Below are 17,525 nucleotides of genomic sequence, written 5' to 3'. Positions count from 1 at the left end.
ATGCATGCATATATTTAAGTAAATGTTTATTTAGAATCATTTTAATAAAATTATATAAAAAAAGTAAATATCTATGTAACAAAACTTGTTTTATATAGTTTTGTTTTTATGTATGGTGTGTATTATATATATATATATATAGTCTTGCTAATATACTTTGCACAATACAAATAAAACAAAATTGAATAAGAATTTCAGCAAATAAACACTCTTCATGTGTTTATGCCTTTATTAAGATTTTTTACGTGAATGTTTACGTTCACTGTCTTATTTGGGGAAACTCCTGAGATAAATAAGCTGTATCTCTGAACTTTAATAATGAATCTATATAAAATGCTGTGCTTCCCACCTCTTTTATTTAGCCACAATTCTGGTCCTTCTGTAGTGAGCTCTGTGCCGAAGTCTGCATTCGATGCGTCCTCGATATGAGGAATCCATCAGGGTTCTGTCACGGGTCCTCTGTTCTTGCGGTCTTCAGTTCTGGATCTGAACTCTGCATATTGAACAACAGCAATGATGTACTGTATATGTATAATGCGTTCTTGAAATTGACAAACAGCCCATGTTGAAGTTAAGCTATACATTAACTGCAGCAGGGGGCAGTGGTTGCCCAAAATATACATATACTGATAAACAGCACAGATTATAGCCATGATAACAAAGCATACTTGTCATTAGAACTGTGAAAGATCCGACTGCTGTGACCTACTAATGCGGTAAAAAGCTGTGTAAAACTCTATTAAATGTTCCCAGAAATTTATTTTTTATTCAAATAAAATATAAAGAAAAATATTGAGACTTTTAATCGAAGCTGTAACAAGTAATGTGAAAGTTAAAAACACTCTTACCTGTTTTCTCAAACAGACAGAAGGTGAGGTTAGACCACCGCTGGGGTTTGTTGATTTAAGCGCCATTTTGCAGCTGTTCGAGACTTCCGGTGTCATTTGTTATTATTTATATTAGCCATTTGATTTTTAAAGTGCCGTTTCTCGTGTTATTTTAAGCTACTTTGGTCAACAGTAAGCTAATTATAATCACAAACGCAAAAAGTTCTGCAGATTAGTTTTTTTTTAATTAATTTCAGAGATTGAGAGTATTTAAAATGTATTTCTGTGATGCAATCGCTGAATTTTCAGCTTTAAGTCATCATAGTCAAGTCTTCAGAACTCACCTTTATGAGTTAATTTAAAACAAACTTGCTGGCGACACAGTGGTGCAGTGGATAGGACGATTGACTCACAACACGAAGGTTGCTGGTTCGATCCTCGGTTGGGTTAGTTGGCATTTCTGTGTAGAGTTTACAACAACTTCATGTTGGTGTGGGTGTGCTCCGGTTTCCCCCACATATCCAAAGACATGCGGTGGTTCATTCCGCTGTGGCTACCCCAGATTAATAAAGGGGCTAAGCCGAAAAGAAAATGAATGAATAAAACAAATTTTCTAAAAAAGGTGCAAAACAAAGATTTTCCACAACAAAACACTTCTATGACACCACATTCTTGTATACATTATCCATTATAATATATATTATCCAAACAACATTATATTCTGACAGACACAGAATTCTAGATGGTTCTGAATGCAACTTAAAATGTTGATTATTAAATATATTGTTTATTATTGTTGGACAATTTTGCTTGTTATTATTACTTTTGTATTTTTATTATCATTTGTATCTCTACTAATAAGTTTGCTATATTTTCTATTTAATGTAAACATGGCAATATATCTGTAACACTTGTAGTCGTGCCAATAAAGCAAGTTTGAATAGAATTTAAATTGAGTGCCCACGCGCGCGCGTGTGTGTGTGTGTGTGAGAGAGAGAGAGAGAGAGAGAGAGAGAGAGAGAGAGAGAGAGAGAGAGAGAGAGAGAGAGAGAGATAGAGTGTGTGTGTGCGTATGTGTGTGTGTGTGTGTGTGAGAGAGAGAGAGAGAGAAACGTGTGCAAAACTCTCTTTTGTAAAATCGTCTCTCCATCAGTAGTTCATTGAGCTCCGCGAAGGCGTGAATCCTGCGCCAATAAACACTTATTAATCAGCTCACAACAAATGGAGGAAGCATTAGAGTAAACATTCTGGGCTTGCGACAGACAGACAGACAAAACAAGGTATGATGTCGCTTTTATTACTGCTATGGGTCAAATTAAAGGGTTTTCTCAGTAGTAATTAACCTATATTAAGATTGTAGAGCTTTTAGCCGTTAATTATATGCTAGGTTTCAACACGCACTATTTATAAGACTCGTTTAATTTTACTTGGCAATAAATGTCCATTTATAAAGAAGTTATTTGCTTCTGTGGAATTGAAATGTTCTTGATCTTCTAGATTAGGTTATAGATTTTATGAAGCGTTTGCACGGATGTATCTTGTATTGAATTAAGCTATATTGGCGGTCGGATATCGAACTTTTTAAAGTTAGTTTGTGTAGGCTTCATGCTTCAGTATTTATTTAAATTACATCTGACTTATTAATAAACATATTTACGTTTTCAGTGTTTTGAGGGATATTTAGTGACCTACAAATTAGCTATTTTAGAGGCAACTCGGTCAAACCAAAGTGCATCTAATTCTATTTTATTTTAGGCTATATGTAGATAGATACAAACACCAATTTTACGAAAAAAAGTGTGAACATTTACGTATTTTCTCTGTATATCTGCCGGTTTCAGACTGATGAATGATATTTCTCAACATAGACTGATTGGTGCGGTTGCGCATTCACAATGGTATGAACCGTTATAGGGGTGGTCGAATGTATATTTAGTTTTATCAATTTTTAAAATTATAAATGTATAATACACAGATCAGTGAAAGCTATTTCTCACTAATAAATGTCTGACCCCCCTCACCATAAATCTCGTTTTGAAGTCCTTTAAAGGGCATCAAGCTTAATTCCCCCAAACACCCCTGTAATTTGCACCCTGCTTAAAATTAGCCTAATTAAGGCACTTAAAGTGATAGTTTAGCCAAAAAATGAAAATTATGTCATCATTTACTCACTCTTTACTTGTTTAAAACCTTTATAAGTTTCTTTTATTCCCGCTGAATGCAAATTAAGATATTTTGAAGAATGCTGAAAACCGGTAACCATTGACTTCCATTATATTTTTTGTTTCTATATTGAAGTCGATGGTTACAGGTTTTTAGCTTTCTTCAAAATATCTTCTCTAGTGTTCATCAGATGAAAGAAAAGGTTTATATAGACATGAAGGAGAGTAAATAGGGAGTAAAATTAGATTTTTGGCCGAACTATCCCTTTAAGCTTCTTCACTAGCATTCTCAGCTTGAAAGCTATGAAAACTTTGCTCAAGTGCTGATTAATTATGCATCAGTGTGGCATAATTACATTATAATTTCAGCTGTTGCTCAATGCACTGTGAGGTTTGCATGCAGTGGCAGCTCGGTTGCTTTAATTAAAGGGGCAGTTCACACAAAAATGAAAAAGCACACTCATTTACTCCCTCGAGTGCTTTTAAACCTTTATGAGTTACTTTATTCTGTTTTACACTCAATAAAGATATGCTAACGAAAGATAAAAACCTGTAACCACTGACTACCATAGTAGAAAAACTAAAATACTATGGAAGTCAATGGTTACAGGTTTACAGCATCATTTAAAAAGTATGAAAATGTGTGCTAGTGTGTATGTAAGTGTGTGTGTTAGTGCGTATATACGTGTGTCATGTGTGTAAATAAGTGTGTATGTATATAAGTGTGTGTGTTAATGCATATTTAAGTGTGTATATAAGAGTGTGTTATAATTGTGTGTTAGTTTTGTGTATGCGTGTGTGTAAATGTGTGTTCGTATGTACATACGTACGTGTTAGTGTGTATATAAGTGTGCTTTGGTGTGTGTGTGTGTTAGTAAGTATATAATTATGTGTTATTGTAATGTGTGTGTGTTAGTGTGTATATAAGTGTTATGTATGTATATGTGTTTGTGTATATAAGTGTGTGTGTGTTAATGCATGTATAAGTGTGTGTTAGTGTGTATAGAAGTGTTATGTATGTATATGTGTTTGTGTATATAAGTGTGTGTGTGTGTGTTAATGCATGTATAAGTGTGTGTTAGTGTTTATATATGTGTGTTAGTGTGTATAGAAGTGTGTGTGTGTGTGTGTGTGTGTTAGTGTGAATATTAGTGTATTAATGTGTGTGTGTTATATGTATAAGTATGTGTATGAGTGTGTACTTATTTATGTGATTTATGAGGACACGTGTATAAAGACATGGGTGTGATGCTGACATTACAACATTGAGGTGGTTTATGAGGACATGCCTTTTGTCCTTAAAAGTGTTTAAAATCATACTTAACAGGGTCTTTTTAGGGGTAGGGCCATAAAATAAGCTTTTTTAAAGACAGTGGTTACATTTCTACAACATTCTTCAAATTATCTTCTTTTGTGTTCAATACAATGAAGAAGCTCGTAAAGGTTTGAAGCAATTAAAAGAGTAAATTATTTCATTTTTGGGTGAACTGTCCCTTTAAGAGCCTTTTTGTTTAAACCATATGATAATTACAGCGTGTGTGTGTGTAAGTGTGTGTGTGTGTATGTGTGTGTTTGTGAATAGATCACATTTCCAGAGAGAGAATGATCATACATCTCTCATCTGGACTGTAAAGTTTTCTGGAAACACACACGGAAAGATCATAAACACATGCACACACACTCACAAATACACACAAACACACACACTCCTGTTGAGCGAGAGGTTTGTGAGGTGGTGACAAGAGTTTGAATCATAAAACCTGTGTGACAGCTGGCAAATGTCTGACCACAGAAACAAAACAACACACAGCAGGGAATTTATGAACGGACAAACTGTGTGTGTGTGTGTGTGTGTGTGTGTGTAACAGTGTGTGTGTGTAACTGTGATCGTCTTGACCATGTCTTAATGTACTGAGTTGCTGCCATGTGATTAGCTGATTAGAAATTTGCGTTAAGGTGCAGTTGGACAGGTGTACCTAGTAATCGTCGGTGAGTGTATGTTAGTGCTTGTGTGTGTAAAGCTACTGTCACACTCAAACTCTAGTGTGACCGCAGCTTTAGTCTGTATATAAGTGTGTTTTAATGTGTGTGTATCTATGTAAGTGTGCTTTTGTGTGTATCCATGTGTGGGTATGTATATAAATGTGTTTTAGTGTGTGTGTGTGTGTGTGTGTGTGTTAATGTGTACGTCGGTGTGTGTGTGTTAATGTGTATCCATATCAATGGTCCACCCTGTATATATATATATATATATATATATAACTGTGTATTTGTGTGTGTGTGTGTGTGTGTGTGTCTGTGGGCCAGGCTCAGTCCATATGTCTTTTCTTCACTCCTGTTTCTCATTTATTACATCTCTCTCTCTCTCTCTCTTTCTCTCCCTCTCTCCCTCTCTCTCTCTCTCGGGCAAAAACAGGGAAACACCCAGCAGAGCTCTTTCTTTAGAGAAACCAGCGCAGAAACTCTTCAGAGGAGCTGAAATCAGCGATCAGGACGCCGTCAGGTAATTCCTTCACTAACTCTGCAATGCTTTTCAAAGAGTGTTTGGATCGAGGAGCCAAAATAGTTGCAAAATCTGGTATTCATTTTGATTCGGACCTACTCAGAGTAACAAAAATGCTCAGTATGTGCTAAATATAAAAGCAGAGCATGCTTTATCCATGCATCAAATTTAAAATGCACGTAATACTTAAATATAATTAAAACAAAGATGATATGCATGAGTTAAAGATGAATTTGTCTCATTGGAAAGTGATTGATGTATTTGTGAAATCTGAGCATATTTTGTGAGTTGTAGTTGTGTAATTGTATTGTTATGCAGTCTATAAGTAAACTTTTTCTTGGTTTACTCCCATGTACAGTGTAAACATTCCTCTGTAATGAAAGCAGCATTTGTGAGGCCTAAAGGAAAAAACATGCCTCTACCATATGTACATATCTGAAAAACACATACACTACCTGACAAAAGTCTTGTCACTTAACCAAGTTTTAGGAACAGCTAATAATAACTTGACTTCTAGTTGATCATTTGGTATCAGAAGTGTCTTATATGAAAGGTAAAGGCCTCTAGATTACACTTATTTGAGCACAATAAAATATGATCATGTCTTGATTTTGAATGATTTGGTTAGGACAGTAAGGTCTGACTCTGCTTAGACTAAAGTCTGCTCACTGAACCTTCAATAATGTCCAGTATAGAATATGTGCTCATGCTGCAGTGGAAACAGAATGAATATTGTGTCTGACTCCATCATGAGCTTGGAGGACTGCATCCATACATCTCTGCAATGACTCAAATCACTGATTAATAAAGTCATCTGGAATGGCAAAGAAAGCCTTCTTGCAGGACTCCCTGAGTTCATCAACATCCGTTGGATTCATCTTCAACGCCTCCTCCTTCATCTTACCCCAGACATGCTCAATAATGTTTATGTCTGGTGACTGGGCTGGCCAATCCTGGAGCACCTTGACCTTCTTTGCTTTGAAGAGCTTTGATGTGGAGGTGAGAAGAAGTGCTATCCTGTCGCACGCCCCCATACTGAATGTAACCCCAAACCATGATGTTTCCTTCACCAAACTTGACTGATTTCTGTGAGAATCTTGGCTCCATGCTGGTTCCAGTAGGTCTTCTGCAGTATTTGGGATGATTGGGATGCAGCTCAACAGGTGATACAGCAGAGAAATCCACCTTGTGCCACTTTTCCAAATGATCAACTAGAAGTCGAGTTATTATTTGCTGCTCTCACAACTGGGATCGACGACAAGGCTTTTGTCAGGTAGTGTATAAAGATATAAAATGGATAGAAATAAAATTAAAGGGTCTGTTTTAGTGTTTTTTTAAAATAGTGAAAAAAGATAAAAATATGCGTGAAAAAAATGTCATCATTCAAAAATAAATAATTCCAAACTCATGCGCTATAGGTGAATTGAATAAGCTAAATTGGCCGTAGTGTATGCCTGTGAATGTGAGTGTTTATGGGTGTTTCCCAGTACTAGGTTGCAGCTGGAAGGGCATCTGCTGTGTAAAACATATGCTGGAATAGTTGGTGGTTCATTCCGCTGTGGTGACCCTGATAAATAAGGGAAAATAATTGAATAGGCAGGTAATAAGCCAGTATTATATGGTGTGAACTGTGATTTAAACTAAATTGTTACTGAGTATTTTAATATGTGTCATCAAACGATTCTTGATCTGAATTTGCCTGACATGATTTAAAAATATATATATTATAAGCTTTTGTTGCACTGAATAATATTTTAATGATCATCATCCTCTGTAAAATCATGCATAAAATCTTGATAATACAAATAATTTAATGTACTGTAAGAAAAAAAAGTAATTTAAGGTGAATTACCATTTTTATTGTTTATTTATTTATTATTTTTCCCCACTTAATTCCGTCATGTTGTCCGAATTCAAATCAGTTGCAACTCAGCATTTCTTACAGTCTAGCAACTTTTTTTTTTTCTCCAAAAAGCACCTAGCAATTTCCTTTAATACCGTAACCTCTCCATTTTTATTTGAAAACAATATAAGCGTCTCTTTAGTCTCACTGTAAAAATGGCTTAGACAGATATCACACACTTCAAAAAATGCTTTCTTTCATAGAGCTTTTGTCTTGGTTCTAGTCTAAATATCTGAAAATGCTTAAATAAAGAAGCAAGTCTGAAAATATTGTCTTGTTCTCTGAAATAATTCGTTAAAAATGAACCCTTGTGTGCTGTTGGGGGTGTCTTCATCATCTCCGGGCTGATTTGGAGTCTTAATTTGGCCACAGGTTTCTCTGTGTTTCAGCAATTGGGATGACCTTTGGTGATAAATCTGATTCTGACACATATTTTAGGACTTAACAATACACTCTGGGCAAATTGACTACCCTTTGGTTATGTTAGGGGCTGTTTTTGCCCCATTGACTTCCATTTCAATTCTTTGATTGCAAAGCCATGACCGAATAAAATCCTGCACTGTTGATTGTTGCTGGTTTTCCCTGTTGCGAAGACGATCCCGCTCATGCTTTTTTCTCCCCCCCCCTGCAGGATGATGACCCAGGATGACATGGACTACGAGAACGACACGTTATACTACGAAGACGATGGCTATGTGGTTGACAGCCGATCTGAGGGCTACACGCAGCGGGAGACTCTCCACATCATATCGGTGATCATCTACAGCCTGGCCTTCACTTTGGGCATCATCGGGAACGGGACGGTCATCTGGGTGACCGCCTTCAAGATCAAACGCAGCATCAACAGCATCTGGCTCCAGAATCTGGCCATCGCCGATTTCGTCTTCGTCCTCTTCCTTCCCTTCTCCATCGATTACGTCCTGCGGGATTTCCACTGGCTCTTCGGCAAGACCATGTGCAAGCTCAACTCCTTCGTGTGCACCATGAACATGTACGCTAGCGTGCTCTTTCTCACGGTTTTGAGCCTAGATCGATATGTGTCTTTCGTGCATTTGAGGTGGTCAGACAAATATCGAAATGTTCGTCGCGCGTGGTGGCTTTGCGCTCTGATTTGGATTATATCCTGCATTTTCAGCTGTCCTGCGCTCGTATTTCGGGATGTAACCCAATACAATGGGAAGATTGTGTGCTTTAATAATTTTCATGATGAGGACAGGCATTTGATGAAGATGAGGCATTTTGGGATAGTTTTGGTTCGCACTATTGTTGGATTTATTCTCCCGTTGGCTACTATAACAGTAAGTGGGGTTTTACTTGCGCTTAAAATGCGTCAGTCCAACTCGCTGAGATTATCTAGTTTCTCCAGGATGGTTTCAGCTGTAATACTTGCTTTTTTTGTGTGCTGGGTGCCCTTTCATACCTTCAGTCTAATGGAGTTGAGCATGCACCACTCCACCGCACTACACTCAGTGCTCACCATTGGTTTCCCACTGGCCACCAGTCTGGCTTTCTTCAATAGCTGTGTAAATCCCATCCTCTACGTGTTGCTCACTAAGAAAGTGCGTAAACTGGTGAAGACTTCGTGTCTGAAGTTCACCAAGAGCTCGCTGCGAGAGCTCAGTCAGTCTGCTTCTGCCACTGAACTGGACTCAGCTATGGTCAGCTGCGCTCCTGAAGAGCCCACGGAGAACTCCACCGTCTGATGGACACCAGCGCAACAGGATTTAGAGAATGATTCTGGAGCTCAGATTGGACAAAAATAATTGGATATGCAAATCAGATTTTTATTCTTTATACAGTAAATTTGCATTTAACAATTCATCTATTATATAATTATACAATTTAGTGTTTTAACCCTTGTGTATTGTTCAAATTGACTATCCTTTGGTTATGTTGGGGGCTGTTTTTGCCTATTGACTTCCATTATAATCACATTTGTTGATTGCACAGCCATGACAGCATGTAATCATGTAATTTTGATTGGTGCTGGTTTACCCTGTTGGGATTAAGAGGTAAAATGTGTCATATCTTCTGTTGATCATCTGTTGTCAGTATTAACCCTTTAGATAAGCCTGTGCTGAAGAGTCTCAGGCTTTTATATGGGGTAAAACAGCAGATTATAGTGTGTGTGTGCAAATATGCACTGTGTTCTGAGAGCTGAGGCTGCACGATTAATCGAAAAAAGATCACCATCTCGATTCAGCCCTACACACAATCTTAATTCAGCTTTTCTACGATTCAGCCAATTATACTTTCAAGGTCAGGAGAGAAGCGTACAGGCGGTCGCACAAGTTTTCACATCGTCTTATATAAATTGCTCAGCAACATGTAAAGTGTAGCTGTATTAATAAGGTATAATTCAACCAAAAATGTCATTCATGTTTTAATGTAATGATGTAGCCGCGGCCGAGAAATCACACATGAGCTGACGCACTGTTTGTTTACTATCGAGAGGATGCACATGTGCCTGCCAATTAGGCATGGGCCGGTATAAGATTCTGACGGTGTGATAACCTTGGATATAAATATCACGGTTTGGTGATTACTGCTCTAAAATATATATTTTTCAAATGAAAAAACAAAACCTTTTCCCCCTTTGAACACAATATAATTTAATTTGGGAAACATTTATAGTATTTTGGAACAGTAAACATGTCAGGCTGAATAATTCACTTCTGCTGTCTTCATTTGTTTCGAAAACACAGACTTGTTTTACAATTTTAAACGGCATCTTTTGATATATTTTCTGCTGGAGATACTGTTGTCCTGAAAAACAAACTCATACCTCAGGAACGGTATTACAGAAAATATTAAAACCTTGACTTTTCCAAACCGCGGTATACCTTGAAAACGGTTACCATCCCATGCCTACTGCCAATGATATCTACTTTAGTGAACCGAACTTGCATATGCTGTAAATTACATCTAATTAAGTTGTAAATAACGTTCAGTTTACTGCACAGAGTGATCGTTTCTCGGGAGCTGTGCAGGAAGTATGAATTGCATATATGTTTATTTTTTCTCCAAGTGACGGCAGCCATGACATGAGCGCACTCGGCAGTGAAAGTGAAACCAAATATTGCATGTTAGAGTTATGATTACTATGAGCATTTGGTGTTTTTTCTTTCACAGTGTTGTGCGGGAAAATAAATGATTAACAGAGTCAGTATAACTACTCTAGCCTATATAATGTTGAATATAATGCAGGAGGGAATCTGATAATGACAAATGTTTCATTTTAGCAGTGAATAATATGGTCTAATAGTGTTGTCAATGACAAATGACGAGCATATGTCTCAAACGTAATAATTCAACATCAGAATTATGAATAGTTGTATTCTGATGTCATCGCTTACTGGGAATTTACAACCAGGACGTATTTAAGTCTGTTCGAGTCCATATAAAATCTATCATTTTAACCAACAGTAGACCTGCACATAGGCCTATTATTGTTGTTTTACCATATGTTTGAGAATGACAATAATAATAGCCTACTCATATGAACCTTTATTTTACATCTACAGAATCGTGAGAGAATCCTGATCTTGATTTTAAGCAACAAAAAAGAAGTGATTCTTATTGTAGCCAGAATCGTGCCGCTCTAGCTGAGAGGATTGTTTAGATTTTTTCAGACATGTCAACATAAGAGTGCAAATCAGCAATAATTAAGAATTATTTGGTGTCATTGCTTTGCAATCAAAAAATGTGATTATAATGGAAGGCAATGGGGCAAAAACAGCCCCAACATAACCAAAGAGGAGTCAACTTGTCCAGAGTGTATTGAGTTTTTGAAAAGTTTCAAAACATTTTCCCAAAATCTTTGTCTAAATAAGATTTGTCACCAAAAATCACTCCATTTGCTGAAACACAGAGAACATTGTGGCCAAATTAAGGCTCCAAAACAGCCTAGAGTGCATGAAAACGACCCAACGCAACTAACAGTGTTTTAGATGACTCTTCTGGAGCTCATATTGGACTGAGAGAACATATGAAAATCAGATTTTATTCTTTATACAGTCCATTTGTATTTAATTCACTCATTTTACATGTTGTACAATGTAGGTTTTTAATCAAAGCAACAAGCTGCTCGTGTTTTAGATGATGCTTCTGGAGCTCAGATAGGACTGAAGGAAGATTTCAAAATCATATTTGATCCTTTTTACATTAAATTTGTATTTAACAATACACTAGTTTTATATGTTGTACAATTTAGGTTTTTAAGCAAAGCAACAAGCTGCTCGTGTTTTAGATGATGCTTCTGGAGCTCAGCTTGAACTGAAGGAAGATTTCAACATATGAAAATCAGATTTGATCCTTTTTACAGTAAATTTGTTTTTTAACAATACACTAGTTTTATATGTTGTACAATTTAGGTTTTTAACCCTTGTGTACTGTTCAAATTGACTCTCCTTTTATTATGTTGGTGACTGTTTTTCCCCCATTGACTTCCGTTGTAACCACATTTATTGATTGCAAAGCCATGCCGGCATATAATCACAGCAACTGATGATCAACAGAAAAAATGAAAGATTTTGCCCCATCCCAACAGGGAAAACCAGCAACGATCAAGAATTATATGGTTTTATGACTTTGCAATCACAAAATGTGATTATAATGGAAGTCAATGGGGCAAAAATAGCCCCCAACATAATGAAAGGGTAGTCAATTTGCCCAGAGTGTACTATTGAATTAAAAGAAAAAAAATCAGCCCAGAGTGGATGAAAACAACCCAACAGCACACAAGGGTTAACCAACAAAACAAACTACATGTGTTTTAGATGACGCTTCACAGATTTTATATGGTGTACAATATAGGTTTTTAATCAACATAACAAGCTGCTCGTGTTTTGGCGACGCTTCTGGAGCTCAGATAGGACTGTAGGCAGATTTCAACACATGAAAATCAGATTTTTGTTCTTTATACAGTCAATTTGTATTTAATAATTCACACATTTTTCAGTTTTTAAATCAACATAACAAGCTGCTCGTGTTTTAGATGGTGCTTCTGGTGCTCAGATTAGACTGAAGGATGATTTTGACAAAGTTAATAAGAAAAAAAAAGATGTTGTTCTTATCAAACTGCAAAAACGTCATTATTTTTATTTGATAGGGCAAAATTAAAGTAATGTGGGGTAAAAAGTACACTGCAAAATAGCTTTTTTTCTGTCTTCAGAAATAATGAGTCAAAATTAAGTGAAATTCAGTGAAATTTTCTTTAATACTAGCAAAATAATGTAGGTGCTGTGAGCTAAGATCGTTTTACTTAGCCCATTGGTAGCTTATTTTATAAGTGAAGTTTTCAAACTAATTGCGAGAGGAGCACGTGATATGATTGACTGCAGCTGGCCACTCATCTACATTCACTAGTTAGCCAATCAGATTAACCCCAACTCACTATAAGTAGCCTAGCTAGAACACGGGGAGCTCTTGAGAACCACCTGATCTTGTACTCCCCTCATATGTTCTATGGACCAGGCGGGAGCCCTGGGCTCACCTATCTCCGAGCTCAGGGTTCTCTCCCGGGACAGCATGCCAAACCTGCTAACTGTTGTCAAACAATATCTAAGTGTGAACTCTTGAATTAACGTTAGTTACATCTCCATTCACTGCATGTTGTCTGTAATAAATTCAAATGTTGCCACCAGAAAAGCCTCTTACGCCATCTTCTGTTATCGAATGCTATTGGCTCTGTCTCTGTCTCATGATCAATTGCGTCATGCTAATATACTGGAGCATTTTTTTAATCGGAGGACATTAGCAAGCCACTTTTAGCTTTTGAAAGCTCATAAATCACTCTGTTCTTCACATAAAGGCATCGTATGGCTTCACAGAACTTGGAATTGAACATGACCTGTTTGTATAGCTTTTATATGGTTGTTTTTGTAATAAAAACATGTGACTCCTTTATTTGCCTGCTGCTCGATTATGTTGTTCAGATGGGGGGCAGATTTAGGGTTAGGTGTGGGTCAACCAAGCAATTTTGCAGTTAATAGACATCAAATAGACATCTAGCATGCCTAAATTTGGGTTGTCAGTGAACATCTAATAGACGTCTAAGAAAAACCCAAAATTAGACTAATCATCAAACAGACATTACATATGTGTAGTTATTTATTCATGTGTATTTGATGATTAGTCTGGTTTTGGGCTATTGTTAGATGTCTACAGCCCAAATTTAGCCATGTTTTAGCTAAGACATCAATGTTTAGACGTCTATTAGACATCGTTTAAACACAAAAACTGCACAGATTTTTTTCAGTGTACTTGCTGGGATGTGAAGTCTGTCAAATCTAAGTTTTTCACAATTAGTCAAGTTTTGGGCAAGTCTTAAGACGCGCACATTCGCATGCTATTTAATATTAAGGCGCGGCAGAAAAATTAACAGTGTCCTGAGTCGTAGCTGGGCGCCGCAGATAGCTGCAGACTTGTGGCGCCTGTGTGCGTTCCCTAATAGAAATCTATGTTTAAAATTCTAAAACGCATGGTGCTGCGTGTCGCGTCGCTGAGCGAATCATCCAGTGTGCAACCCCCTTTAGACGTCAATTAGATGTTTACTGACAGCCCAAATTTAGCCTTGTTTTAGCTAAGACGTCAATGTTTAGACATTTATTAGACATCGTTTAAACAAAATGCTAGCTGGGATGTGAAGTCTGTCTAATCTGTGTATTTGATGATTAGTCTAGTTTTGGGCTATTCTTAGATGTCTATTAGATGTTCACTGACAGCCCAAATTTATACTTGTTTAGCAAAGATGCCAATGTTTAGACATCTATTAGCGATCTTCTTTTAAACACAAAAAGTGCTTACTATGATGTGAAGTCTGTCTAATCTGTGTATTTGATGATTAGTCTAGTTTTGGGGAATTTTGGATGTCTAATAGATGTTCACCAACTGCCCAAATTTAGCCTTGTTTTAGCCAACGCATCAATGTTTAGAAGTTTATTAGACATCTTTTAAACACAAAATATGCTTGCTGGGATGCGAAGTCTGTCTAATATATTTACTTTTGACGATTAGTCTAGTTTTGGGCTATTCATGGACGTCTATTAGATGTTCACTGACAGCCCAAATTTAGCCTTGTTTTAGCCAACGCATCAATGTTTAGAAGTTTATTAGACATCTTTTAAACACAAAATATGCTTGCTGGGATGCGAAGTCTGTCTAATACATTTACTTTTGACGATTGGTCTAGATTTGGGCTATTCTTGGATGTCTAATAGATGTTCACTGACAACCCAATTTTAGCCTTGTTTTAGCTAAGATGTCAATGTTTAGACGTCTATTAGACACCTATTAGACTTTTTTGAAACACAAAAAATGCTTGCTGGGCGTTACATGCTCCAAAATATTTCTGAAAGTAGACACTTTTATAAAATGACTGGTTGACTTAATACACACAAACCGTTTAATGGGACGCATAATGGGAATGACCTAAAGCATCAGAGAATCTCACACATCGGCTTGAAGTTAACAAGAATTATTTATAAGATTTATTAAATCACCCAATTAATTATATTTTATTAAAGTCTACCCCAAGCTTAAACCCAACCATCACAGTAATGTAAAAACAGTAATTAAGCAGAGTATTATTTACATTATTATTTAAATGACCCTTTAAATTGTATGTTATTAACGTATACCCCCAACGCCAAACCCTCACATTAATGTAAAAATACTGTTCAGTGTCACAGAAATCCCCCTTATTCAGTTTAGATGCAGTTGCATCACCGTAACCTTTGTATCATATTTATTAATCTGCATATAATGACACAAATGTTATTGTACATCTTGAAAGTACAACTTGAAACTATCTCTCAGTGAGCAATTGGACAGATTGGAGAGAGTGAAAATACACACACAGGTCAAATGAGTCACAGAAGTCACAAGAAAACACATGAGCCAAACTTAGTTCTCTTTGCTGTCTTAAATACGCTGTATAAATGTCAAAAACTAGCTGAGGAAAGCACTTATCTGAAGCTCACAAATCAAGCACTCGAGTTCAAGTGCAAATAATAAAATATTACTCCAGTGGAAGAATGAAGTCCTCCATTTCAATATTACTTGAGTCCAAAAGTAGGCTACTTGGTTTTTTATTTATTTAAGTAATAACAGTCATGTTTATTTTGCTAGAAAGATGAATTACCAATGGTCCAGTTGTTTATTGGAGACTCACTCTGAACAGATCATTGATGTCTTGGCTAAAACAAGGCCAAATATGGGGTGTCAGTGGAAATCTATAATAGATGACTAACAGAAGGTGACGCGGTGGCGCAGGTTGTGCTGTCGCCTCACAGCAAGAAGATCGCTGGTTCAAGCCTCGGCTGGGTCAGTTGGAGTTTCTGTGTGGAGTTTGCATGTTCTCCCCACGTTCGTGTGGGTTTCCTCTGGGTGCTCCGGTTTCCCCCACAGTCCAACGACATGCGGTACAGGTGATTTGGCTAGGCTAAATTGTACGTAGTATATGTGTGTGAATGAGTGTGTTTCACAGTGATGGGTTGCGGCTGGAAGGGCATCCGCTGCGTAAAACATATGCTGGATAAGTTGGCGGTTCATTCCTCTGTGGCAAACCCTGATTATTAAAGGGACTAAGCCGAAAAAAAAATGAATGCATGAATGAATAGTGCAAAAGTTACACAGTAGTCAGTCTGACCGCACATGAGTATGATTCATTCCTGTCTGTTTGATGATGAGTCTATTGTTAGATGTCTATTAGATGTTCACTGACGTTTTAGCTAAGAGGTCTATGTTTGGAGGTCTAAAAATGCTTGCTGGCTTATTTGACACTTTCGCTTCTGTTTTTTGTTTGACATACTGATTCTTGTCAGTTAAAATGTCTTCTGTTTTAATGATTCATTGGAGTGCTATAAGTTATTGTCAATATTCTGTGCTGCGTTTCTTGAAATCTACATCGTAAGGCTATGCCAATTTTAAGTTGTACCTTAAGCTGTACCTGATCTTCTTATCTCCTCACCTTTTTTCCACTATAGGCTTTAGTATATGTAGTTTTTAGAGCGGTACACTGCAAAAAACAAAATGCTTATCTTACTTAGAGTTTTAATTCAATTAAATTCACCTTTATTTGTATAGCGCTTTTACAATGTAGACTGTGTCAAAGCAGCTTCACATAAAGGCGCTATCATACACTCAGATGTGTTTGGCGTGATTTGTTGCTATTTTCAGACCAGCGCAACAGTAATTTTCACGTTTTGCACAAAGTTGTTTAAAGAGCAAATCCATTTGTTCCACTTTGTGGACTCATGGGTGTGCTGGTCTATAAAGGAGGTGTGTTAAGGTGAATTGTTGACGCATTGCTATTTTGAGGAACTGAAATAGACCACGCCATTAACCATTTAAAGCTGCTCTAAAGTCCAAAGTAATGTCCCTATGTGGGTCCAAACGCTTACACATTGCTGAATACACACAGGATGTACAGCAACACACAAATATCTTTACAGATGAAAACAATTAAAGGATTAAAATGATAAGAAAATGATTATTTTCTACTTAAATATAAACAGCACTGCCTCCATGCCTTCTTCACCTCTGGGGGCTTTTTCAGTTTATTCATGATGATCTGCATCTGTATAATGTTATTATTATCAGCAGTTTTATTTATTAGATGCAGATTTATATTTGTTTTAATAAACACAAGTGTAGATTTGTCCATCTGTGGGGTTTTGGAGACGTCTGCATCACCATATGGGGCATAAGAACAGGACGTGTGTTTGGATATAACTCAGTGTTTTGACCACACTTCATTATTATTGTTCATTTATTCCTTTACTGGAGATTAAAACTGAATTTAGAAATAGTTTTGAGCAAATCTTTATGCTTAACAAAGGAAGTTAAATATGTGGGCTAATGGATGTGTTCAGTGGAGTGAGTTTCCACCGTTTCCTTACTCCACCAAAGTAAAGGAGCAAAGAGTAAAAATAAAGTAAAGAGAAAGTAAAGAGGCTGAATGGAGGAGGCTGGTTCTTTATCCTCGTGCTGCAGATGCTCTGTTTAACTGTTTTCTCACTAGTGAAGCGTTCAGTTTTTACACTTACGAAGTCCGTCATGTAAATAGCAAATACACCATGATGCGACGCAACTGACTCTTAAACGGAATGAGAGATGAGACTCTGATT

The 17,525-nt window shown here is 36.9% G+C and overlaps 1 protein-coding gene across 1 annotated transcript; it reads left to right on the top strand.

Moving 5' to 3' along the window:
• Positions 1-1,963: 1,963 nt before the first annotated feature.
• cmklr2 (chemerin chemokine-like receptor 2) lies at positions 1,964-12,687 on the top strand. Its single transcript, XM_056464999.1, has 3 exons — positions 1,964-2,107; positions 5,406-5,492; positions 8,027-12,687. Exon 3 carries the CDS (start codon positions 8,028-8,030, stop codon positions 9,096-9,098), a length of 1,071 nt encoding a protein of 356 aa, XP_056320974.1. The 5' UTR covers positions 1,964-2,107; positions 5,406-5,492; position 8,027; the 3' UTR covers positions 9,099-12,687.
• Positions 12,688-17,525: the final 4,838 nt, after the last annotated feature.

The sequence above is a fragment of the Danio aesculapii genome, chromosome 9 (genome assembly GCF_903798145.1).
Source record: "Danio aesculapii chromosome 9, fDanAes4.1, whole genome shotgun sequence".
Classification (NCBI taxonomy): domain Eukaryota; kingdom Metazoa; phylum Chordata; class Actinopteri; order Cypriniformes; family Danionidae; genus Danio; species Danio aesculapii.
The sequence above is the reverse complement of the archived record's forward strand: the minus strand, read 5'-3'. Positions and strand labels throughout refer to the sequence as shown.